The 24,605-nt window shown below is 48.2% G+C and overlaps 1 protein-coding gene across 1 annotated transcript in view; it reads left to right on the plus strand.

The window, feature by feature from the left end:
* Nucleotides 1-24,605, plus strand: part of ITGA11 (integrin subunit alpha 11) — a 113,086-nt gene that overhangs the window by 20,240 nt on the left and 68,241 nt on the right. Inside the window, exon 2 of the mRNA XM_054564223.1 lies at nt 6,346-6,457. Coding sequence (XP_054420198.1) covers nt 6,346-6,457 — 112 coding nt within the window. The remainder of the gene's footprint in view (nt 1-6,345; nt 6,458-24,605) is intronic.

A 24,605-nucleotide genomic window follows, 5' to 3' on the forward strand; every position in this document is an offset into this window, starting at 1 on the left:
CCCCAACACTTGGCAGGTGTTAACTAAACCCCTCCACGACTGGAGGGGGGTACAGGCAGAGGAAAGCCCACAATACAGGGTGATTTTCCCGTCGCCCACACAGCCACCTGCAGAGGATGGACTGCACGTTTTCTCTCCCCACAGGGGGCCTTCCACGGGCAGTGCCCAGACCCCACCCACCTGAGGGACTCCTGGGGGCGAGTATAGTTCCTAGGTATCCTACGAGGACAGCAGGCCCCCACCTCTCTCTAGAGTCAGAGGGCTCCCTGGGCTGAGACTACCTCCCCTCCAATGGAGGCTTTTTCCCTCAACTGGCCAGAAGCCACTCTGATGAGGCCGGACCACGCTCTCCCGCTCCCTGTCTCTTCTTTCCTATATCGCTAGTGCCTCTCACAGGGGTCTGGACTAGGACCCTCGGGCCTCGTCAGAAGTGTCCCCAAACCTGCCTACCTTTGCAACAATGGCCCCAGAGCAGAAGACAGAGATGGCTGGTGGCAGGAAGAGCCACCACCTGGTGGAATTTGCCCAGTAGCTATGCAAGTGACTGCCGCTGAAGCTCAGTCCCCTGAAGCTCGCACTGTTTCACTTTGGAATGTTTTCTTTTTTTCCTTCCATAGCAGCAGGAGGTCCACTTCACCATTTCTTTTTGCTTAGGCCAGTTTCAGGGTCTTTTCTCCCCCCTCCCCCCGACCCGAGATTTGCTTTTAGATTTCAAGATTCTTGGGGCCCAAGTCAAACTGGGAGAAGGGAGATAATACCAGAGAGTTTGGGTCATATTCCAGCCTCCCTCGCCGCCATCCCAAGTCCCACCGTCCAAGGAAAATGAAAGCTTCTGTTTACACAGGTGCATGTGCAACGGGGAGCGGAGCCGGAAGAATGAGTGAGGCCCGGCCACCACGGCTGCTGAGTACTCTTCACTCTTGGGGTCCCAGGGTTGCTTCCTGTCGCTGTCAGCTCAGGCTGGTGCTCGGTCCAGACACTCAAGGCCCTCAGGACTCTGGCTGGTCTTTCTGGCGACCTGGGCTAACCAGTGCTCTAGTGAGCAGGCTCTGAGGGTGTGGGACCCAGGCTGGGGAAGTTTTTGAGAAGAAGGGGTGGGTGGGGGGAGCACAAGCCCGGGTGGGGCCACCACAGCAAGGAACTCAAGTGGCTGAAGGGCGTGGAGGTTGAAGGGGGTGAGGGAGGCTTGGTGGTGGCAGGCAGCGTGGGGCCGGACCAACGAGGCCTCAGAGTTCACCGCTGCCGCTCCCCAGCCGGGTGACTTTGGCCAGTTGCCCGCCTCCTTTGTGCCTCAATTTCCTCACCTGTGAAATGAGAATAATAATACACTCACCTCAAAAGGTTGTTGTGAGGATTAAATAAATCTGGAACAGTGCCGGGTACCTCACCCTCAAGGAGCCTGGCAAGAGGAGGGGGAGGAGCTGGGCAATTCCTGACACCACCGCCTGGCAGCTATTTTTCCCTCCTTTCCCTGGGCCCACATTCACACCACCTGTGGGCCACCTCTCCAATTCCTATGCATTGCTCCTGAGGCTGGAGCACACCTCCAGAAGCTTCCTAACACCCCAGCCCCAGCTGTCCCTCTCTTCTCTATCATAGTGCTCTGGTTACAGAGTTGCACTTCCTCTCCGGGTTTCCATGGGCCGTTGTCCCAAGCTGGCAGAGTCTCTACGCTCATCTTGTGCTGCTCTGCCCCCAGTCGTGTCTGGGGCCAGCCGCTGGCTCAGGGCTGGGCCCAGAGATGAGCAAAGAGACCCCACCGTGCCCTCCTGCAGCCACCCTCCTGATGGGGAGGCGGGAACAATCAAATGATCGCACCTGTGGTGTATAATTACTAACTGATAAGAAAAGGTGGAGTCCCCTGTCACCTGTTAGTGAGGTATGAGGGGTGATGAGATCATTAGCCAAGACCTGGTATAATCAGGGGTCAAGGAGCCTTCCTAGGGGGGCAGGGAAAGCTATGACACTTGTGTTGAGATTTCAAGGTGATGAGAAGGTCATCAGCGATATTCAGGCAGAGGAAGCCGCATATGCAAAGGCCCCAAGGTGGGAGGAAGCAAGGTGCCTCTAGGGAGCAGAAAGGGGGACCCTGGTACCTGGACCATGGGGAGAAAGAGGCTGAGAAGGTGTCAGCGGGCTTTGAGGCCATGTGAAGATACTGGACCTTCTCCCAAGATCCCTGAAACGTTATTTAGTTATATGGCAGAGGTGTGGATGGGTGTGCGTGGGGTGGGGAGCCACAGTAGACTCTCAGCAGATACTGCTTAAGCTACACTGAGCACTCCCTGTGGAGCTGTGGCGTTGACGGAAGCTCTAGACCAGCGTGGACCAGTGTGCCTCAGCCTTTGGGACTGTGGCTACCCCACCTGGTGACCTGGTGGCGGCCTCCACCTTGGCCTGCATTTAAGAACCGTGGGTCCCTGTGATGCTCAAGCTCCATGCTGTACTTTCGGTTCCTTCTTGGGACTCATGGGTGCTTTTTAAACAACGATAAGATTCTGAGACGGGGAGCAGCTGCTGATGTAACTTTGGCCACGGTCCACAGGAGAGCAGCCCAGGAATTGCGGTTTTTTCCCCCCTGTCATCAATATCAAGAGCAGAAGAGTGGCAGGCTGCCCAGCCCGGCTCCAGTGTCTCTGCAACCAGCCTGTTGGTTCCCGTCAAAAACAACTTTGTTTTATTTTGTTGGTGTTTAGGCTCCTTAAATCTCTGAGCAGAGTACATTCCCCAAGCACGAGAGCCGTGCGCCATCCAAGGAGCGACCAGAGATCTCGCCGGGGTGGAGGTCAGGGCAACAGGCTTGACATCACTTTTAGGAAATCCAGTCTCGGGTTGGTTCAGTTTGGTCAGAAGCAAATGCCAAATGGGGGAAGAAACTAGAGCTTTGTAACTTAGTGACCCAGCCCTGAGGGCTTTTGTCCTCTTCCTTAAGGCCTGGCTTCACTAATCCTGTCCCCAGGAGGGCGGGGGTGGGAGCGCTAGGGGAGAGCCCTAGGTGAGAGAAGGTGCCACCGCTGGGCCCCTGCCTTCTCTCCCATCAGCTTCTTTCAACCTAACCCCAAAGCAGAGGAGGGGGGACCCGAAGGTGGCGGGGGAGACCTTCTCTAAAAAGAATTTTCCCTTCCCCCAGTGGGTACTTTGTATGGAAGGCTGATCGCCCAGGGGTCACATATCACCTGATGCTATAAGCTACTTGATCATGGACCTGCTCTAACCTCCTCTCAGCTGAGGGATTTGGGACAAATTATTTAACCTCCCAGGAGTATGGTAACATCTATGTTTCAGGGTTGGCGTGAGATTTAACTAATCTACATAAAATTAATGGTTAAATACCCAGAACAGTGCCTAGGATATATCAGTGTTCCGTAAATATTGTTTTCTTTTACCCCTTCCTCATGGACAGGAGAACGCATCCCAGCCAACATGGGTCCTGGTCTCTAACAACTCAATCAGCCAATAACTGTGGCTATTAACTATGAGTGAGATCTTTACTTGAGGCACTAAGGATACAATGGTGAGGAGATAGCAGTGTCTCGGGGCCCTTAGAAAACATGAGAATATTATAGAATATCAGCTACATGAGAATAAACAGATATGTAACATGTCTGGGATAATACTATGAGGAAGAATGAAGGTTTAAGAGTGATGGGGTGGCCTGACTCAAGGGAACGGGACATGCGGATACCTGGGGGAAGGGCCTGCCAGGCAGAAGGAACAGCCAGGGTGAAGATACCAGTCAGAGAACGGATCTGACGCGTCCTAGGAAGAGCAAGGAGAGCTGGGGGCAGGGTGGCTGGATCAGAGGGATGGAGGGGCAGGACAGGACCTGAGGGGTAGAGGGACTAAGGTGGGCTCACGCGGGGCCTTGCAGGTACAGAGTTTGGCTCTGAAAGTGAGTAGAGTGGGAAACTGATGGGATGGAGGGTATGCGGCTGAGGAGTATCGGAAGCAGCCTTCTGGCTATATTTGTACAAGAAGCACAAAGGGTAGGAAGGCCCCAAAGACACAATTTACAGCCTTGTCTTTACTGGTTCTTACGTCGCTGCAGGCCTGGGAGTGGTGGGTGGATCTGGATTTCCTGACTGCCGGGGCAAGCCTTCCTCTTGTTCGGGGCCACTTCCCTCTGCTGCGGTCAGATGCAGGATGGGGAGGACCAGGACCACCAGGGAATATCTCCACGGGGTGCCAGGGAGCCAGATAAAGTGTTGCCGCATAATCAGGGATTGCGTGTGGCCTGTGCATGTGTGTGCATATATGTATGTATTTCTCTGTGTGTGGATTTCTCTGTGTGTGTGTGTGTCCATTGCTAGGACAGAGTGGAAGAGTGAGTACCTCTCTGTTCACCTCCCAACTTTACACAGTTGACACGGGTGTCTCTCTCCCCTGTGACATGCCCCTCACTGGCCAAGGATTTGTGCTCCTTCATCCCCTTTTCCCACCTGACCAGGGTCTTTTTCCCCCAGGCTGCCTGCTGCTAACCAGGCTGCTGCTAGACGTTCACGGTCTGGGCTTCGTAAATAAGGCACTAAGGGGCTAACCTACCCATCCTCCGCCACCGCCCCTGAGTGGCCGTGACACTGAATTCATGTGGCAGATTAGGAATCATGAAGACAGGGTTGGTAGCTACATAGCCACTTGCTGCCACTGTCTTCTCCTGTATCTGCAGCAGGTACTGCTCACTGATCACACTAGTCTTGTCCACTGAGCATAGACTTGACCTCAGAATTTTCCTTAAGTCAGTGCTCCAGGCAGCATGGATACTCAGTTGACAAGGGTGAGTGAAATAACATGTATCAAACAACTCTACGGGAAGGCATTTCAGTTTTGCCTCTAGGAAATCACTCCATAACTCTAATGATGGAGCTTTTGGCTACTCTATCTATTTGCTGAACAACAACAACAACAACAACAACAACAACAAAAAGTTTAGAGAAAACCACTTGTACAATAGGCCTTATCAAGTTAGTGCCCCAGGACATCACCCCTGAACGCTCAGCCCAGGGGCCAGCGTCCAGGAGAGGACAGTGGGAGGCTTGCCGTTCCAAGCCTCAGATTCAGAGTTCCTCTCCAACAGGTTGTGGGACCACGGGCAGGTCAGTTCACCTCTCTGACCCTTGGCTTTCTATTTGCTAACCCCATCACAGGGTCGTCATGGCCATGAAATGATAACATACATGTGAATGCTCTTTGAAACTTATAAAGTGCCCTACACATGGAAGCGGTGACAATAATAAAATTCTATTCTGCTGTTTGGTTTTCACTGATCTGAAGATTTTGGCTTGAGGTAGGATTCCACACTGTAAACTGCAGGGGTCCCTAGTCTGGTGGTCCTGTTAGTACTGACAACTCAGAGGAAACATCACTTCAATGTATAGCAAGACCAAACACGCCCTGAAAATGGAGGGGAGTCAAAGAGCAGGCATCTGCGGGCCTGGTCCTGATGCTGTCACTGACCTGCAGTGTGGCCCTGGACCAGACTCTTAACCTCACTGGGGCTAAACCCCTCTGCCAAATGGGGATGTTGTTTGCTCATTCTCCCAAGTCCTGGGACGGTAAATGATGATGGAAACCCAAACTGCCATACAGATGTGTGTTGTTACTGCTTGTAACTTGGCACAAGAATGCCAAAGGGGCAAAGCATTTGGCTCAACAACAAGACTTTCCATCAGGTGGAAATTGACATGTGACTTCACCAAAGAGGAAAGATCTTTGGGGCCAGGGTGAAAGGGTTGTGGGCCCCCATCTTTGCTTTGCCTCAGCTGCCGCAGCCAACAGAGGACCCTGCTGAGGCCAGGCAGAGCCTTGCAGACTGGCTCAGCCAGCAGGGCTGGGCCATGGCCACTAAGACACCAGGCTTGATGGGGAGGTGGGAAGTCAGTTCCCTGACACTAGCAGGCAAAGATGAGAGAAGGGAGAAGGAGAGAGAGGAGGGGAAAATGAGGGGAAAAATATGGAAGAGCAGATCAGCAGAAGCTGGAAGAAGCAGAGTTGGAGAAAGGAGTGATGGAGGAAGAGAGCTCTCTCTCCCATTGAGAATGAGAATTTTCTGAGGGAGGGACTGGTCTTCCCACTCAGACTGGGTCTCCCTAAGAGTAAATTTTATGCCTCCCCTATTGGATTTTTCCCACTAAGGGAAGGGGCTGGTCCTCTCCCATCAGGCTGTGGGCTCCCTCAAGCAGGGACTATGTCAACTACTTCATAGAGGGGATCCCCAAGGATAGCAGAACATTTTCTCCCAGACTCTCCAAGGTAGGTGACCTGACAGTGGGACCTCCTATATCTCTGGGGCCAAGACCTCCACCTGCCTGACTCCTCTGCTGTCCTCTCTTCTTCCGCCTACCCCAGGGTTCACGGACACCTTCAACATGGACACCGGGAAGCCACGGATCATCCCTGGCTCCAGGGCCGCCTTCTTTGGCTACACGGTGCAGCAGCATGACATCAGTGGCAAGAAGTGGTGAGTGAGAGCTGCCACCCACCAGCCCTGACCTCCCCAGCTGGTCCCCCATTCTGCCCCTGAGCTCAGCGGTTGCCAGACTGGTCCTCACATGTAGACACCCCCATTTCCAGTGACTTGACTCCTTGTTCTGGACGATAGAGGCTGCAGAGGCTCTGTCCTGACTGTGACACCTTGAGCATTCCCCTTCACAGGTCCTCAATAATCTCACCTGAGACATGGAAATGAACACTCCTCCTTCTGGTTATGTGACAGCACAGTCAGCAGGTACCCCGAAACCAAGAGCTACCCCCTCCCATCCCCTCTCAGGGCCTCTGTCTCCTCAGCAGGGCAGCGCCTCTGGTCCTGGCTTCTTAGAGAACAGTTCAGCGGTGTCTCTGAGGGGATGGATGTGAATGTGCTCACCAGCTGAAGCACAGGTGGCAGTGGGGCTAAAGGAAAGTGAGAGCCAGGTGGGGTGGAGGGAGATCCCAGAGCCCTTCTGGGGAAGGGGCCTTACCCAGTGTGGCGCAGTGGGTCCGGTTTGATTCCCTGTCAGGGCACACCGGCCTGGGCTGTGGGTTCGGTCTCAGGTCAGTTGGCGCACCTGCAAGAGACAACAAACGGATGTTTCTCTCTCACATCAATGTTTCTCTCCCACATCAATGTTTCTCTCCCTTTCTCCCTTCCTTCTCCTCTCTCTAAAAATAAATAAATAAAATCTTTAAAAAAAAAAAAAGAAGAAGAAGAGGGAAGGATTAACCTCTGACTTCTAAATAATTTTATTGGGTGATATTTCACATATCATAAAATTCACTCATTTCAAGTGTACAATTCCATGATTTTTTAGCAAATTGATCAAGTTGTGCGGCCATCATTGCAAATCAGATTTAGAACATTTTCATCACCCTAATAAGACCCAATAAGTAAACATCACATTTACTGCTCATTGCCGTTCTCCTCCTTCCGACTGGTTTTTAGCAGACAGAAGGCAAGCCTTCTTTCCTTCCTGAGATAGAAAGGGCAAGGCCTTGGCTTGGCCCTCTTAGGTGCTTTGGCCAAGTTCAGGGACCATATGAAGAACACTGGTGGTTAACGTCCTGCGATGCCCTCTTCCCAATTGGGTCTCTGCCTACCCTCCCCAACTTATTTTTCTTCCACTTCCCCTCCTCCTTTGCTGTGCTCAACAGTCATCACTAGTCAAATTGATTTATATCAGATTTCCCCAGTACTATGCACATGCTTCTGTGCACATGCAGATCCCTCCTCTCATGATAACCTCTCCCACCTTCCCCACTCACCTCACACCGCCATTTGGATATGGCTAATTCTCTGAGAGAGAGAGAGAGAGATTTTTATAAAGGAATATCTTACTTGATATCTTTCTTGAGGTGTAACTTAGATACAGTAAGTGTAGACATCTTAAGTACACAGCTCAGTGAACTTCTACAAACATTTATGTCTGTGCAAACACCTCCCAGAACGTGACATAGAACATTTTCAGCTCCCCAGAAAGCTCCTTTGTGCCCCCTGCCCAGTCAGTGCCCTGCAGGTAACGACTACTCTGACTCCTATTGCCACAGATTCCTTTTGCCTGTTTACGAACTTTATGTAGTTGATATCATGCAGTAGATACTCATTGGTACCTGACCTGTTTTACTCAACATTATGTCTTTGAAGTTTGACATATTGATGAATGTATTATACTTCATGCTTCTGCACTGGTGTATAATAGTCCACTGTAGCAATATGCCATAATTTATTTATTCATTCTACTATTGATGGATATCTGGATTGTTTTGATTTTGGCTATTTTGAATAGAGATGCAATTAACATTTCTTTTTTTTAAAGGTATATTTTATTGATTATGTTATTACAGTTGTCCCAATTTTTCCCTCTTTATCCTCCACCTGGTACCTCCCTTCCCTCCAGCATTCCCCCCTTTAGTTCATATTCTTGGGTCGTGCATATAAGTTCTTTGGCTTCTCCATTTCCTATACTATTCTTAACATCCCATGTCTATTTTGTACCTTCCAATTTATGCTCCTTAATACTTGCACCTTTTCCACCATTCTCCCCCTTCCCCTTCCCAGCTGATAACCCTCCAAATGATCATATCTAAGATTCAGTTCCTGTTCTGACTATTTGCTTAGTTTGGTTTTGTGTGTCTGTGTGTGTGCATGCATGTGTGTGTGTGTGTGTGTGTGTTTGGTTTTTGGGGTATTTTTTTAGATTCAGTTGTTGATAGTTTTGAATTTGTTGCCACTTTAATGTTCATAGTTTTGATCTTCTTTTTCTTAAATGAGTCCCTTTAACATTTCATGTAATAATGGCTTGGTGATGATAAACTCCTCTAGCTTTACCTTGTCTGGGAAGCACTTTATCTGTCCTTCCATTCTAAATGATAGCTTTGCTGCAGAGAGTAATCTAGGTTGTAGATCCTTGCTTTTCATCACTTTGAATACTTGTTGACAGTCCTTCTTGCCTGCAAAGTTTCTTTTAAGAAATTAGCTGATAGTCTTAGTCCTTTGTACTTTGTACACCCTGCTTTTCTCTTGCTACTGTTAAGATTCTCTCTTTATTTTTAATCTTTGGCATTTTAATTATAATGTGACTTGGTATGATACTCTTTGGGTCCAACTTGTTTGGGACTCCCTGTGCCTCCTGGACTTGTATGTCTATTTCCTTCACCAAATTAGGGAAGTTTTTGTTCAATATTTTTTCAAATAAGTTTTCAATTTCTTGCTCTTCCTCTTCTCCTTCTGGCATCCCTGTGATTCAGAGATGTACCAGAGTCTTCTTATATTCTCCTTGTTTTCTTGAATTCTTTTTTCTTCTTTCTGTTCCAGTTAAATGTTTATTTCTTCCTCATGTTCCAAATTGTTGATTTGAACCCCAGCTTCCTTCCCTTCACTGTTGGTTCCCTGTAAATTTTTATTTATTTCACTTAGTGTAACCTTCATTTCTTCCTTTACATTGTTGCCGTACTCATTGAGTTCTTCGAGCATCCTGACCACCACTGTTTTGAACTCTGCATCTGATAGGTTGGCTATCTCTGTTTTATTTAGTCCTTTCTCTAGGGTTTTGTTCTGTTCTTTCATTTGGGCTACATTTCTTTGTCTCCTCGATTTGGCAGCCCCTCTGTGTTTGTCTCTGTGTGTTAGGTAGAGCTGCTTTGACTCCTTCCCTGTAAAAGTCACCTGCCTGGATGAATATGGCTTCTTTAGATCCTTGGTTGTCAGACTTCCATACAGTTCAATTTTCTGACAGTTCTGGGTGTTATTTGTTTTGAGATTTAGTTGTAATTCCTTTTTGTGGTTGCACAAGGAGGCAAAGAGTGTCTACTATGCTGCCATCTTGACTGGAAGTTGCAATTAACATTCATATACATGTCTTTTTGTTGGACATACACACACATTTTTATTGAGGATATACTTATACACTCGTTTTTATTGGGTATAGATTGTTGCTCCCTGTTTGAACTCTATTTTTCTGTGGTCAGTAAGGAAAGTGCCCTCATAGAGAGAGCTGGGTGAATGTGGGTTTAGCTCCTGTGCTTATCTTTTCTCAAGTACTGAGTTCTTCATTGGTTGCTCTCCAGTGCCTGAAAATAGACGTCTTATATATTTTATCTAGTTTTCATAGTTGTTTATGGCTGAAATTGAAAGTCCTCTTTCATATTCTCTTATCAACTTACATATCACTTCCTCTGTGAAGACATTTATCAAACTGGATAGTAATTGCCTGTTTCATTGTCTTTCTTCCCAAAATCAGGGGTATACTCCCTAGCATTTAGTAGATGCTCGTAAGAACATACTTTGAGCTCTGGCTGGTGTGGCTCAATGGATTGAGTGCTGACTTGCAAAACAAGGGTCACTGGTTCAATTCTCAGTCTAGGGCACATGCCTGGGTTGCGGGTTGGGTCCCCAGTGGACAATGCACAAGAGGCAACCACACAATGATATTTCTCCCCCCCTTCTCTCTTCCCCTCTCTAAAAATAAATAAATAAAATCTTTTTTTAAAATTTTACAAAGAACATACTTTGAAAGACTGAGTTAATTATTTGAACCCCTCTCAACCAGCCCACACATAGGAGGCACAGCATCCATATCCTTTACATATAAAGGGTTAAATATTACATGGAACTGGCTTATTCAGGATAGAATTTGTTTTGACCAGTAATTGTTTTTTAAGCATCTGTTAATAAATTGTGCTAGACTCTGCAAAATACTGATTTCAGTAAGACATGGTTTCACTCTCAAATAACTCACAGACCAGTGGAGGAAGCAACACTAATATCCTAGAAATAATTAAAAAACAATACAGGACAAAATATGTCCCAGTATTAATTATGTTCATCCTTGTAAGACACTTTCTCCATGAAGACTTGCTGGACCCTCCTCCGTGCCTAAAATGGCCGTACCCTCCCCAAGCCCGGTCCCTAATGGCACACATCGCTTCCCACCTTGTGTTGCCATCGCTTCCTGCCCTGTGGGTGTAGACCTGGCTTTCAGTCCTTAAGGCAGAACTTGCACACCTTGCTCTGCATTTCCTAGGTCTGCAGTGGGGCCAGGGAATTTGCGTTTTTAAAAGCTCCCCAGAAGCTTCTAGCAGGGAGACTGGGGTCACTGAGGCTCATCATCTCCACTGCGAGTAGGGGATGCCAGTGGGAAACAGCCTCACTCCTCAGCCTCAGCCCCCAAACCCAGGTCCCAGCATTGACCCAGAGAAGGACCTACCAGCTGGTCTCCCACCACAGACTCCAGTGGGGTCTGGTCCCTATTCACCAGGCCGTGAGCTTTCTTAAATGCCAAGGGCATCAGACCCTGATGTAAATGGATTGAGGAGAGGAGGACACACCTGGTGGGGCTCCCACTTTATTTTATTAACTCTTTACCTCTGCCCCGCACACCCCTCACACAGGCCTCAAACTACACAAAGCTGAGTGTACACCAGGGCTTCGAGCATCTTGAATAGTTTTCCACATGCCTGGGTTTTAGCAACAATAACAACACTCACAGGCACACAAAAAGGAAAACAGAAAACAAATTCCTCTTGGGCTGAGTATTCTCTGCCCCTGCATTTTAAGCCCTTGTGTATTTTCAGAGAAATTTAATCCACATGGCTCTAATGTATGAACATTGAAATCATTAAGTCAGTTGGTTTTTAGGAGCATTTGATGTCCGGCAGCTCCAGTGTAGGGTTCGCAGAGGGCTTCTCCAAGCCTTTGGTCCCTGGGAGCAGGAAGCCTCCTGGCACTGAGATAACACAGAGCTGGGCCCCACAAGTTTCCAATTTGTCATTGAAGTTCTCACCCCTGGGGAGAAAAGCCTCAGCTCTCGGCAAGGCGGAGCATTCCCTCCCCTCCCCTCCCCTCCAGCGCGCCTGGGAGCAGGAGCCTGACAACACCCAAGGGCTCCTAAAGGAGGCCCCTTGGAAACTCAGGGGGCTTTAAGAGGCCAAGGTGAATTCCCTGGGATACAGGAGCAACTTGTAACAGAAAAGACTTGTTCCCATTTTACAGACATGGCAACTGAGACTCCAAGAAAGAAATGACATAAATTAGGAAGTGTCTGAGGCAGATGTGGAGCCCAAATCTCATTAGGCCTAAGGGAGGCCCAGAACAGAAGCAACTCCAGCCCTGAGGCTGGCAGGAACATACAGTCTCCAACGGCTGTGTCCTTCCCCACTGGCTACGCTGCTGACCCCAGGAGAGAGCCAACACTGTGGTGTGCCGAGGGCCCAACACTAGCATATTCACATAAACAGCATGTGGGAAGAATGAGAGCTTAGTCAGCCGGAGAGAGAGGGCGTATGCCCCCAGAGCCCCAGTCCTGGATGGTCAATGCCAAGAAGGGGCAGACAGAAGGAACTTGGGGAGTTTGAGGAAGGGAGAGTGACTTCATAATTCTGCAGGACTGGGTGGAGGGAATCTGGAAAAGAAGAAGCCACATTCAGAGAAAGGACACTGTCCAGAGTAGCTGGAGGAGGAGAAGCAGAAAGCAGAGCAGTGAGACCAAGGGAGGGCAAGGATTTTACTTCAGAGGTTTTTAAATACCAGGGCAAGAGGATTGTATCTGGGAGACAATAGGGAGCAATTGGAGGTTTTAGAGCAGGAGAGTGGTTTACCAGAGTTGGAATTTTTAGGGTGATCAATTTGGCTACCATGTGGAGGATGGAGTTGAGAGAGGAGACCCTGGAAGGGGGGTGTGATGGAAAGGTTGTAGAATTCTTGGTGAGCGGAGGGTCTAATGCATGGGGGTCTTGAGGAAGGGGCCTGCTTTATCAGCATCAAGAGTTCATTCATTCATTCCTGAGAATGTGTGTTAAGTCCTGAGAATCCAATGGTGAACAAAACTGCAAAGTCCCTATCCAGATGTACCTTTTCTTCTAGTGGGGCAAGACATGTTATTAGCTTGTCCATCATCTGTCAAATGGTGAGATGTGCAATGAAGAATCATTAGACAGGGTAATGGGGCTTGGGAGTGGTAGGTGAGCTACCTTATACAGGCCATTAAGGAAGTCCTCAATGCTAGGGCGACAGCAATCAGACCCCAAAGAAAAGGGAGAATCTCAGACAATCATGGATATCTGAGGAAAGAGCATTCCAGGGAGAGGGAATGGCAAGTGCAAAGGTCCTGTGGTGGGAAGAAGCTTGGAATGTTCAAAAGAGTGTGGCTAGAGTAGAGGGAACTAAGGCAAGGGTAGAAGGAGGCGAGGTCAGAGACGAAACAGTGTGAGGATGACTGATTCAGAAGACAGTGAAAAAGCAGAAAAGCAAAATCCATCAACAGGGGACAGACTTTAGGAGAACAGGCAAGCTAAGCTTTTGTCCCATTGGTTTGAAGTATCTGGGGGTCAGCTGGGTGCAGGTGGCCAGCTGGGCCAGCAGCAAGGGACAGGGGCCTCCAGCTGAGCAAGGAGATCAGGGTGGAGACTCGGGTGCGCTGGAAGAACTCTTCTCAGAGGAGTGGTTCAGAGAGAAGGAAGGGGAGCTGGGATAGAACCCTGGGATGCCTGTGGGAGAAGAGAGAGATGATCAGAGGTAGGCATAGAAGGGGGCTCAGGTCCCCAGAGGGCAGAGGAGGAGAGAATTGTGAGGAGCAGGGAAGGGGCTGCATGTCTCAGACCGGGAGGGCAGGGTGCAGCTCTTAGAGGGTTCCCAACATGCCTCTCCCAGAAGCAGATGGGAAGCTTGAAGCACTGGGCAAACCTCTACAGGCGCAGAGCCCCTGAGGTGTGAGGAGCTACTCTAGCGTATGCCCATGCACACAGAATAAGCCTAGAGTTCTTAAAATGACTCACTGCAACGTACATAAAAAGTGCCTGCAGTTACCACTATAGAGCAGCAGTTCTCAAACCTGGCAGCGTGCATTAGAATCCCCAGGGGGCATCACGGGGCCCACCTCCAGAGTTTCTGATTCACTGGGTCCAGTGGGGCAGGAGAATTTGCTTTTCTAACAAGTTCTTGGGTGGTACTGTTGCTGCTGGTCTGGGACCACTCTCAGAACTACCAGCAAGAGATTCCCATTTTCAGTGTCTTAAGCTGGTGACAACAGGCAGAACCAGAATTGCCTGAGTCAGTGCAGGGATATGGGTGCATTGTGGGTGGGTGTGGAGATGGGGTTGGGAGGATGGAGGCGAGGCTACTTTTGAGGAGATGTGCTCCTATCTCATCATTGCCATCCACCCAAAATCCCTCCTGTCTCTCTTAGCCCTTCCTCTGCCTCCTCCTCCTTTGCAATTTTCGTTTTTCTTTTCTTTGCCCATTTTCTCTTTCTGATTTCTCCGTTTCCCACCCTGCTCCTTACTTTTGCAACTTCTCTTCCCCTCCTCCCCGTGCTCTTCTCTCCTTTTCCCCCTCTTTCCTCCTGCACTGGCGTCTCAGATGGAAATGGGCACCGGAGGGGTTTGGGGCTGAACTGGCCCCGTGTCCCCGCCCCTCGTCCCCGCCCCTCCTGCTTCTTTCCGTTGCTACCACTGCCATTAGTCTCGTCAGCCTGCGCAAAGCCTTGAGGGGCAGGGGAGCAGAAGGAGCGCAGCCCAGGCGTCCCAGCACCTGCTCACCTGGCCGGTGTGCTGCCCTCAGGGTGCTCCCTGGCTGCTACCTGGCCGCTCCCTCGCCTGCGGACCGAGGAGAGCTTGTACACAGAACGGGGGACAAGGGCTGTGAGAGAGGGAGTCCCTGGATGCGGAAAGTGGAGAAAGAAAATTTGGTGCAGTCAGAGACTGAGAAGGAAGTTAGAGCCTTTGCTGTCCCCTGAAAAACCATGCCAGAACCTTGGTCTCTTAAATTCTGGGGTGGCCTGAGAGGAAACAGGAGCTTCTCTGGGTGGGGGGACAGAGGGAGCATCTTACCCCTGTCATCACCCTCAGCGATGGAAGGACAGATGTGGTGGCATGACTCAGAGTCACAATGAGTCCTAAACTGCCTTCCATCTCTTTGAAGGGTCTTTTTGGGTTCTTGTGCAGTAACTCAAGGCTTGTGTGCTCAGATGCCGAAAGGGCTGAGGCGGGTGCCCTGCGTGCGGACCTGAGGCAGTGGGGAGGGAGGCCCAGAAACCTGCGGCCTTGGGAGCACACCCTCTACCAGGCCAAGTGCAGATCCTGCCAGCAGCCCCCACCACCGCCACCTCCCCACCGAAGGCTGGTGTCACGCCAGTAATTGGCACCCTCAACCCTGACGGCAGACAAAATTGAAACGGACCTGCCTGATGCAAGCAAATATCTACCTCTCCCGAAGCCTCTCTGCACAGGCAGTGCCTTCCACGGCTGGAGACCTCAGGCAGGGGGCCTGTCTCCTCAGGCCAAGCAGACAGGGCCACCGTTGCCGTGGTCTTCAGCCGGCTGAGGTGGGGTGGGAGGGACCGGGTGCCTGAGGGCAAGCTCAGGGGGCACAGTAAACACGGGTGGGGCCGGCCTTCAGGGCTACTCCGCCTTCTTCGAGATCTCCCCAGCCTGAGAGGGGCTTTGAAATTGTTTATCCCAACCCTCTTACTTTAAAAACAGGGAAACTGGGGCCCAGAGATAGATTACACCAAGGTCACACAGCAAGTCAGTGGCAAAGCCAGCCCTGAAACCCAGGTGTCCCAACTCCCAGTCCCATTGCTTCTGCTGCCTGTGTATTTCCACCAGTAGCTTAATGGAAACTGCCAAAGGGTTAGTTCACCCACCATCCTGGGTCCTTGGCTCAAGATTCCTAGGTGCTATCTACCTAAACTAGATTCTAATTTGGGTAAGGCATTAATCACATTGCCTTTATGCACTGACCCGCCCAGATAACAAATTTGCATTTTTACTAAGATCTCCTATGTCTAAACCCAGAGGCCCACTGATGGTACCATTTAGAGTTGACCAGAAAGGTAGCTCATAAGGAAGAAATTTGCAAAATTTGGCTCTAAGGCCCAGGCCAGGGGGTGAAGCCCTCACATACTGCCGTTCCCTCCCCTCCCAAGCCGGAGGTTCCCCAGGCTCCCGTTTGCTGCCCTTTTGTGCAGGGTAAGAGCAGCATCGGGAGGGAAGGCCGGGGCTCAGTTCTTGGCCTTGGCAAATAAATGAAAGCCCATCAGAGGGGCTCCTTCCTCAGGAAAAGCCTAGGCTTCGGCACCACACAAACATGAGTCCCCTTCCCCGTGAAGCCACTTTCCAAGCTGTGGGAACTGGAGGGCGTCACATCCACGTTCTGGACCAAAGGGCTCTTAGGAGGAAGAAACGGAGCGAGGAGTGTCACCGCGGCAGACGCCGGCTCCGTTAGCGCCTATTGCTGGCCTATGCTCCAGACAGGACAGGGCATCCAGGGAGAGGTTTCAAGGAAATGGCCCCAGGAACTGTTGCTTGGACAGAATGACAGGTCTTATCCAAGTCTGTCCCTCCTCCTCGGGTGACAGTCCTGGTTGTGGAGCCTGGGGCAGCCCCAGGCTTTGTTGCTGTGGAAATCTCTCTGAGGAACATGCTAAGCTCACTCTTTTCCTGGCCCGGGCCCCCAGCGCGGGCTCCCAACACCGCAGCACACAAATGCCCTCTGCTATTTTCTCTTGGAACAAATAAAATCCAGCACCATGACTCATTCTGGTTAAAGGATAAATCACTACAGAAGCAAAGCCCACGATAGGATGATACCATCCAACGCACGAGAGGAACGGAAAAAGAGAGGAAAAGCTGTACTCGTGGGGACATGTTGGCCTGGGGCCCGAGGCCAAGCCACCCAGCAGACCCTGGCAGGCAGCATGGACAAAAAGTGGGGGCTGCAGAGAGCTGAAGGAGTGGAAACCCAGGCAGTGGTCCTCACAGGCGGCAGCTGGGGCACCTTCAGGCCCTCAGAAACACACAGCAGCGTTGAGAGCGGCCTAGGAGAGAGCCCATGAGCCCTGAGCACCCAGAGAACTAAGGCAGTGCGTGCATTTGAGATGCAGCCCACAGGAGGCTCCCAAGGCTCTTTGTGTCTCCGAGTAATTTTTTCCTGGCCCTTGAAGAGTATGTCAGTGAGGGCCCAGGTAACCTCTGAGACCCACACACTGGTCAGCCGGAGCCAGAGCTAAGGCCAGTCCTCAGAGCCATAGAAAAGTTGAGGTGGGGGCCAACCACTGGGGGTTTTGGGGGGTAAGACACACAGTCTCAGTAGTGGAAACATGGAAAGGAAAGTCTCCTGGTCACTAACCTCCACGAAAGAAAAATAAACTTAATTTGGGCAGTTCAGGGAAGCCAGAGGGATTTGCCAACTCAGCATATTCTCCAACCACCACCCCCCCTTCAGCAGCCTGTGGGTTCAGCAGCCTCCTCCTCCTCTGACACCATAACCAACACTGTTGGGTTTGTGACACCGATGTCCTGCCTAAGTCCAGCAAGGAGAGGGAAGAGGAGTTTCTCATATGAGGTGGAGAATAAACAAATACTTAAATTCACTCCAGCTGAAAATGATTTTTGGGGGGAGAAAAAATTCTAATTGAATCACACTTGGAGAAGTAAGCAAATCATACTGACATATGATACACATGCAATGGTCATATCCATATCAATCCATGTTCACAAAGTGAACCTACCCATGTAGCCGCTGCCCTGATCAAGATACAGACTTGCCAGGACTCCAGAAGCCTCCCCCGAGCACCTTCACTCTCAGTATCCCCTTCACAAGTAATCCCTGTTTTGACTCTGATCAAAATTGAGTAACTTAGGCTGCTTTTGAACTTTATATAAATGGAATCATGTACTATTTTGTGACATATTTGTTTTTATTAAAGTATAGTCGACATGCAAAATTACATTAGTTCCAGGTGTACAACAGAATGATTCAACATTTACATACCTTATGATGGGATCACCGTAGCAAGTCTAGTGACCATCTGTCACCATGCAAATATTGACTATATGAAAACCATCCACAAAACAAAAAGACAACCTGCTAAATAGGAGAAGATATGTACAAATATCCAATAAGGGGATAATATCCAAAACATATAAAGAACTCATATGCTCGACATCAAAAAAAGTCAATTAAAAAATGGGCAGAGGACCTGAATAAACATGTCTCCAAAGAAGACATAAATGGCCAACAGACATATAAAAAGATGCTCGACATCACTAATCATCAGGGGAATGCACATCAAAACCACAATGGGATATTACCTCATGCCTGTCAAAATGGCTAGGAACTAAAAAGACAATAAATAACAAGTATTGGCGAGGATGTGGAGAATAGGGAACACTTGTGCATTGTTGGTGGGTTTGTAAATTGGTGCAGCCACTCTGGAAAACAGTATAGATGTTTCTCAAAAGATTAAAAATAGAACTACCATATTACCCAGCAATTCCACTTCTGGGTATTTATCCAAAGAACACAAAAACACTAGTTTAGAAAAGATATATGCACCCTGGGTTCATTGCAGAATTATTTACAATAGCCAAGATATGGAAGCAATCTAGAGAATGACTTTCTATGACTGCATAGGCTTGAATTATTGAGACTGGTACTCAGTTTTTAATTGCTCTTTGGCACCTTCTCTGTAATTATCATCCCTGACACTAGGAAGAACAAGGCTAACTGGGTAATGGCTCCTCTCTCTAATCACCTAAGCTTCCCGTGGATGTCACTAACGCAAGGCAGCACAGGGCTCCGTCAGTTAGGCTATAAGATGTGAAAAGTGGAACTACTTATTGAAAACCACAAGGTGCGATAAATGTTTTAAGGTTATATACAAATAGAAAAACAAACCAATGTCCTATCAATGCTTTTTCTCACTGATGTCAACTGTGATCAATCGCTATTTAACTTACCTCTTGTTTTCTCCAGGCTTGGCTAGAATATCTCCTTCTATCTTTCCCTGCCTCTTTCAAGAGCAATTAAAGGCTCCTCAGGAGTTCACCCTTTCAAATGGCTTTTCTTCCCTTTCAGCAACTTCTCTTCCCCAAAGCTGCCAATGACAAACGCTTTTTATTGACTGGAGACGAGGTTTATGTCATTTTCTGTTGAATTCCAAAATCCTCTCCACTTTCCCTCTTGAATCATTTCTTCCTGGTTTAGCTGTAACAAGTCACCATGAGCCAATAATGCAGAGAGATGTGGAGAGAGAGAGGGCTACAGAAAAACCAATTCAGAGAAATGGAAAATGAAATGAGGAAAGGGAAGAAGAGAGAAGATGAAATGAAGAATAAAGAGCTAAGAGAGGTTAATGGGGGAACGGCAGCTGTGAGCCCCCAATAGCAGGGCTTGCCTTTTGTTCATCTTTGCATCTTCAGGGTTGGCACACCCCCACAGAAGGAGAGAATGGTTCTTGAAGGCTTGGTGGGGCCTGAGCTAAATCTTAGGAAAGCCCAAAGCTGGCTACTTTTAGTTTGGGTTTTTTTTTTCTTTTTCCTTTTCTTCTTTTTAAATTACAGTTGATGTGCAATATTATATTAGTTTTAGGTATACAACCTCATGATTAGACATTTATATAACTTACAAAGTGATCACCCCAATAAGTCTAGTATCCATCTGGTACTGTATGTATTTAGTACAATATTCTGGACTATATTGCCTATGCTGTACTTTACATCCCCATGGCTATTCTGTAACTATCAATTTGTACTTCTAAATCTATTCACCTTTTTTACCCAACCTCACTCCCATCTGGCAACCATTAAAATGTTCTCTGTATCTATGCATCTGTTTCTGTTCTGCTTATTTGTTTATTTTGTTTTTTAGATTCCACATATAAGTGAAACCATGTGGTATTTGTCTTTTGCTGTCTGACTTACTTCACTTAGTGTTAAGTCCTCTAGGTCCAACCATATTTTTGCAGATGGCAAGATTTTATTCCTTTTTATGGCTGAATTATATTCCAGTGTATATACACACTATTTCTTTATTCATTTATCCATTGATGGACACTTAGGTTATTTCCATATCTTGGCTATTGTAAATAATACTGCAATAAATGTATGGATGTGTGTCTTTTTGATTTAGTGTTTTGGGTTTCTTTGCCTAAATATCCAGAAGTGGAGTTGATGGGTCCTTCTTTGTCCCTTGTTATAGCTTTTGTTTTAAAGTCTGTTTTGTCAGGTATAAGTATTGCTACTCCAGGTTTTTGTTTTGTTTTGTTTCCATTTTCATGAAATATCTCTTTCCATCTCTTTACTTTCAGTCTGTGTGTCTTTCAATCTAAAGTGAATTTCTTGTAAACAGCATATATAAGGTCTTGTTTTGTTATCTATTAAGCCTTCACATGTCTTGATTAGATCATTTAATCTGTTTACATTTAAAGTAATTGTTTATAGATATGTATTTATTGCCATTTATTACTCATATTTTTTATTTCTTCTCCTTCTCCTCCTTCTCCCCCTCCCCCTCTCCCTCCCCGTCCTCCTCCTCCTCCTCCTCCTCCTCCTCCTTCTTCTTCAAGAACCTTTAACATTTCTGGTAATATTGGTTTGGTGATGATTAACTCCTTTAGCTTTTTCTTGCCTAGGAAGCTCTTTATAACTCCTTCAATTCTAAATGATAGCTTTGATGGGTAGAGTAATCTTGGTTGTAGGTCCTTGCTTTTTATCACTTCTGGCCCGCAACGTTTCTGTTGAGAAATCAGCTGACAGTCTTATGGGCTCTCCCTTATAGGTAATTAACTGATTTTCTCTGGCTGCTTTTAAGATTTTTCTCTTTGTCTTTAATCTTTGGCATTTTAATTATGATATGTTTTGGTGTGGGCCTCTTTGGGTTCATCTTGTTTGGGACTCTCTGTGCTTCCTGGACTTGTATGTGTATTTCCTTCACCAGGTTAGGGAAGTTTTCCTTCATTATTTTTTCAAATAGGTTTTCAATTTCTTGCTCTCTTTCTTCTCCTTCTGGAAACCACATATGCTAATGTTGGTACACTTGAAGTTGTCCCAGCAGTTCCTCACAATATCTTCATTTTTTTGGATTCTTTTTTCTTTTTCTGTTCTGATTGGGTGTTTTCTACTTCAAAGCTGGACATTCTTCTTACAAAGGGCATGGAGACAATAGCCCCATATGGGATTGTGATTTCCTATCCTTGTCTTTCCCTGCAAAAGTTGGAGGTGCCCATCTAAAGCAAGGTCAGGCAGAGGGAAGGTAGCTGGTGGACGGTGGCCTGGCCCAACTCTGGGCAGCATGCCCTGTGTCAGCAGCTCCTCTCTGCCCCTCCCCAACCACTGAGTCAATGAGTTTGTAACCCAAGGAGGAGGACATTTCCAAAAATGTAATGACAGACTTAGCCCTCCAGCGTTTCAAGTGAGTCTACAGCTTCTTTGTTTCCTGAAGGCTTTTTCAAATAAGAAAATGCTATAAGAAGAGCTGTTACTCATGATCCTGAAAAGAGAGGAGGGGAACCAACCTGAGCTTTGAACCAGATGGACAGGACCTAGAAGGATTCTGCATAGCCAATGATTCCCTAGTGTGACTCAGGGCTTCCATATGGAACACATGACTGACTTCTGTGTACCCTGCTCTCCTATGCCCAGAGGTGGGGAGAGGACCAGGTAGAAGAGGGAGGAAAAGAGCTACCCTTAGCCAGCTGAGTGACTTGGGTGAGTCACCTAGTTTCTCTATGTTGCAGTTTTCCTTAGCTTCAAAATGGGACTTCCTCTCTCTCTCTCTCCGCACCACCCCCCCCGAGAATTAAGTGCATCAGTGTCAGAGGAAGCACCTAGCATAATCCTTGACACATAATAAACTCCCCCAAACATTCATTCATGACTACATTAATTTATTTGCTTGTTCATGCAACATGCTTTGAAAGTAGACAAACACATGACCCTGTGTTTATTAACTATGTCTTGGTTATGCATCCTTCCTCCAATTCCCTTGTGACCTGTTTGCCATTATGTCAAAAACCCGGTAATCACCTGATAATATTATCCAGGAGTTCCCAAAGCTGGCAGAACAGAATTGCCAATGAAATTTAGGAAAAGAATACAGATTCCTCATCCTAATCCAAGACTTATAAAATCAGAATCTCTAGAGGCAGGACTTGGGAATCTGTTTTTAAACATCCCTAGGTACTTCTAATGCCCAACCAGGGTCTGGAACCAGTGACTTAATCCTTTTTAAGGGGTCTGTGAGTTCTCATGGATTCATAGGTTAACGCCTGTCAAGGCTTACACTGAGAGTGATTGTTAAGCCTGAATCCAAAGGGGTGACCGACAGTAAGAATTTAGAGCCCCATAAAGAAGGTGGGGATAACCTGCTCAGGAGAAAATGCAATGCCCATGTAGGCATCTAACCATCTGTCTACACTTTGGGCCATTTTTGATAGTTCTTTGAACAAATGAGGAGAGAAGACAGGGGATTTGGAATGTCAAGGAGGCGTGGATGCTGGGAGAGAAAGCAGATGAATGGTGTGAGCTTGGGATTGAGACAAATTCCTTGAAGGCAGGGACTTTGTCCTGCTGGGCCCAATCTTCATGAAAGGTACTTTAGAGTAGCACACATAAGCACTGGCACCATCAGAACTCAGCTATCATTCCCTGCTGCGGGCTGCAGCCCCTCTTCACCTGGGTGGCACATACTCACCCTCAAGGTTCCATCCAGAAGTCACCTGCTCTAGGAAGGCCTCTCCCATGGCTGAGAAAGCGCCCCTCCTCTGTGCCCGCCACACCCAGGAACCCCCTCTCCGTAGCCTTGTCCTCCACGCTGAAATTGTCAGGCATCGGTCTCTCAGTCCCCACCAGGCTAGGGGTGTGGACTACACTTCATTCATCTTTAAGTCCACGTGCCCAGCACTAACTCCTTCTTTGTACTGAGCTTGTCCAAGCCTGTGCTTTTACAGATGAAGAAGCTGAGGCCCAGAGAGGGCAGGTGGCTCACCCCTGGTCACTTAGCCCATCTTAGAGTAGATCAGAGCTAACCATAAATGCATCAACAGGCCCCAAAAGAGTGCCTCTCCCTTCACCTCTGGGTCTTCTCTTTTTTCTCCCTCATCTGAGTCCATATGACTAGAGCCCTGGACACAGTCAGAATTACAGGTGTTCAGTTGTGCCTCAGGTTCTGCTCAGAGGACCCTGACCTCCTCTGGGCTTTGCTTTCTCCTCCAGTCAAAGAGAATTGCTTTCCTGTCTAGTCGCCTCCTCTGGTCATGGGTCCAATGCCATGAGCTGTTGGGTGTGTACCCTGGTCACATAGAAAATATCACCGTCCTAGTTTTGATCCTAAGTAAACAGGCCCGCCTAGAATGGGGGGGCAGGGCTTGCCAAGGCCCCTTGCCAGCAGGGGAGTTGTCAGCCTTCCACATACCAAGAAATTAAAACTATACATTCCACTGTGAAACATCTGCCCAAACTATTACTGTGTTTATGTTTCATTTCCAGGGAAAGAGCTGTTATAAAACCGGGGTGGGGTGGGGACCGCGGTTCTCTGACCATGACTTGAAAAAACCAACAAGTGTTTATCAGACATTTTCAAAAGAGAAAAGGAAAGTTCTACACTGAGGACTCAGCCTCTCTGTGGGGACTCCCGATCACAGCCACCTTCCTGGGAGAGTGGGACCAAAGGCACCCGAAGGCTTGTGGTCTATCTACAAAGGGGACTCGTAAGAGCCCGGCCCAGCTCCGCGCCAGCTGCACCCCAAGAGCAGACTTAGCTTGTCTTTGCAAAACGAGCAGCCTCCTCACTGCCCATCCATTTAATCCACAAACAAGGTAGTTTTACCAGCACTGAGGTGGAGTTTTAACATGGGTCTGTTTTTTTCTCTGCTATCTAGAGGCAAACTATCTGCAGGAGAGAAGGGTCGGGGGAGAGAAGAGGAACAAAGCATCATAGGAATTGAAAGAGAGCTTTCAGCTAAGAGATCAAGGAAGGCTTCCTAGAAGAAGAGGTCCTAAAGGGCAGGTAGAAGGGGGCCAGCTGAGAATTGGGGATGAGGAAACTACATGCACAGAGGCAGGAAGGAGAGTGCAAGGTGTGATGAGAAAAGGACAAGTGGCCGGGGAGGCCGGCATTGGGGTGTAAGAAGGGGAAGGGCATTGCGCTCAATGGCACAAGCTGGCCACTCTATTCTTCACAGTCAGGGAGGCAGATTCTCATTTTCCATTCAAATGGGTTGAGAACAGCCTTTGAGGTAACCTTTCCTCTTCTGTTCGAAGTACTTCTGCAACTTAGGAAAAAATGCTGTTTGGATGTAAGCTAGGTGGACCCAGGAGTTTCCAGAAACAAAGCAGAGAGCCAAGCTTGTGAAATCAGCAGCTGTGATAAGGCTCGTCAGCAGGCTCTGTGCCCGAGAGGACAGGGGCCGGCTCCAGGGCCAGCCCACACCAGAACGCGCACGGGCTTTGGACGCACTGCTTGCATCGCTCCCCATAGCTGCTTGTGTACTGAGGCATTTTCATTCATTAGTATTTACAAAAGGCCATGTGCAATCGGAAATTTTTAAAGCGCCTAAATATAGCTATCAATGAGGATAACAAGGAAACAATTTAAATATCCATCAATAGGAGAATGGTTAAACAGAAAAGTGTAACACTGTGCAAGCTGCATAAAGGATGAGGCAGAGCTGTGTTATCCGTCTATCCCAGGCCCACCCCTGACATCTGAGGGGCCTGGGGCAAGAAAGCACATGGAGGCTCTGACCACAGCACGCCATTTTTTCTTCCCGCCTACAGTTCCCTCTTGGGAACTGAGGGACCTCACAGGTCTGGACACTCCATCCAATATATCCAAGCTCTATCCGCACCCCCGCAAG

Source organism: Pteronotus mesoamericanus, unplaced genomic scaffold, assembly GCF_021234165.1.
Source record: "Pteronotus mesoamericanus isolate MK-2021 breed Mesoamerican mustached bat unplaced genomic scaffold, CSHL_Meso_final contig_164, whole genome shotgun sequence".
NCBI lineage: Eukaryota > Metazoa > Chordata > Mammalia > Chiroptera > Mormoopidae > Pteronotus > Pteronotus mesoamericanus.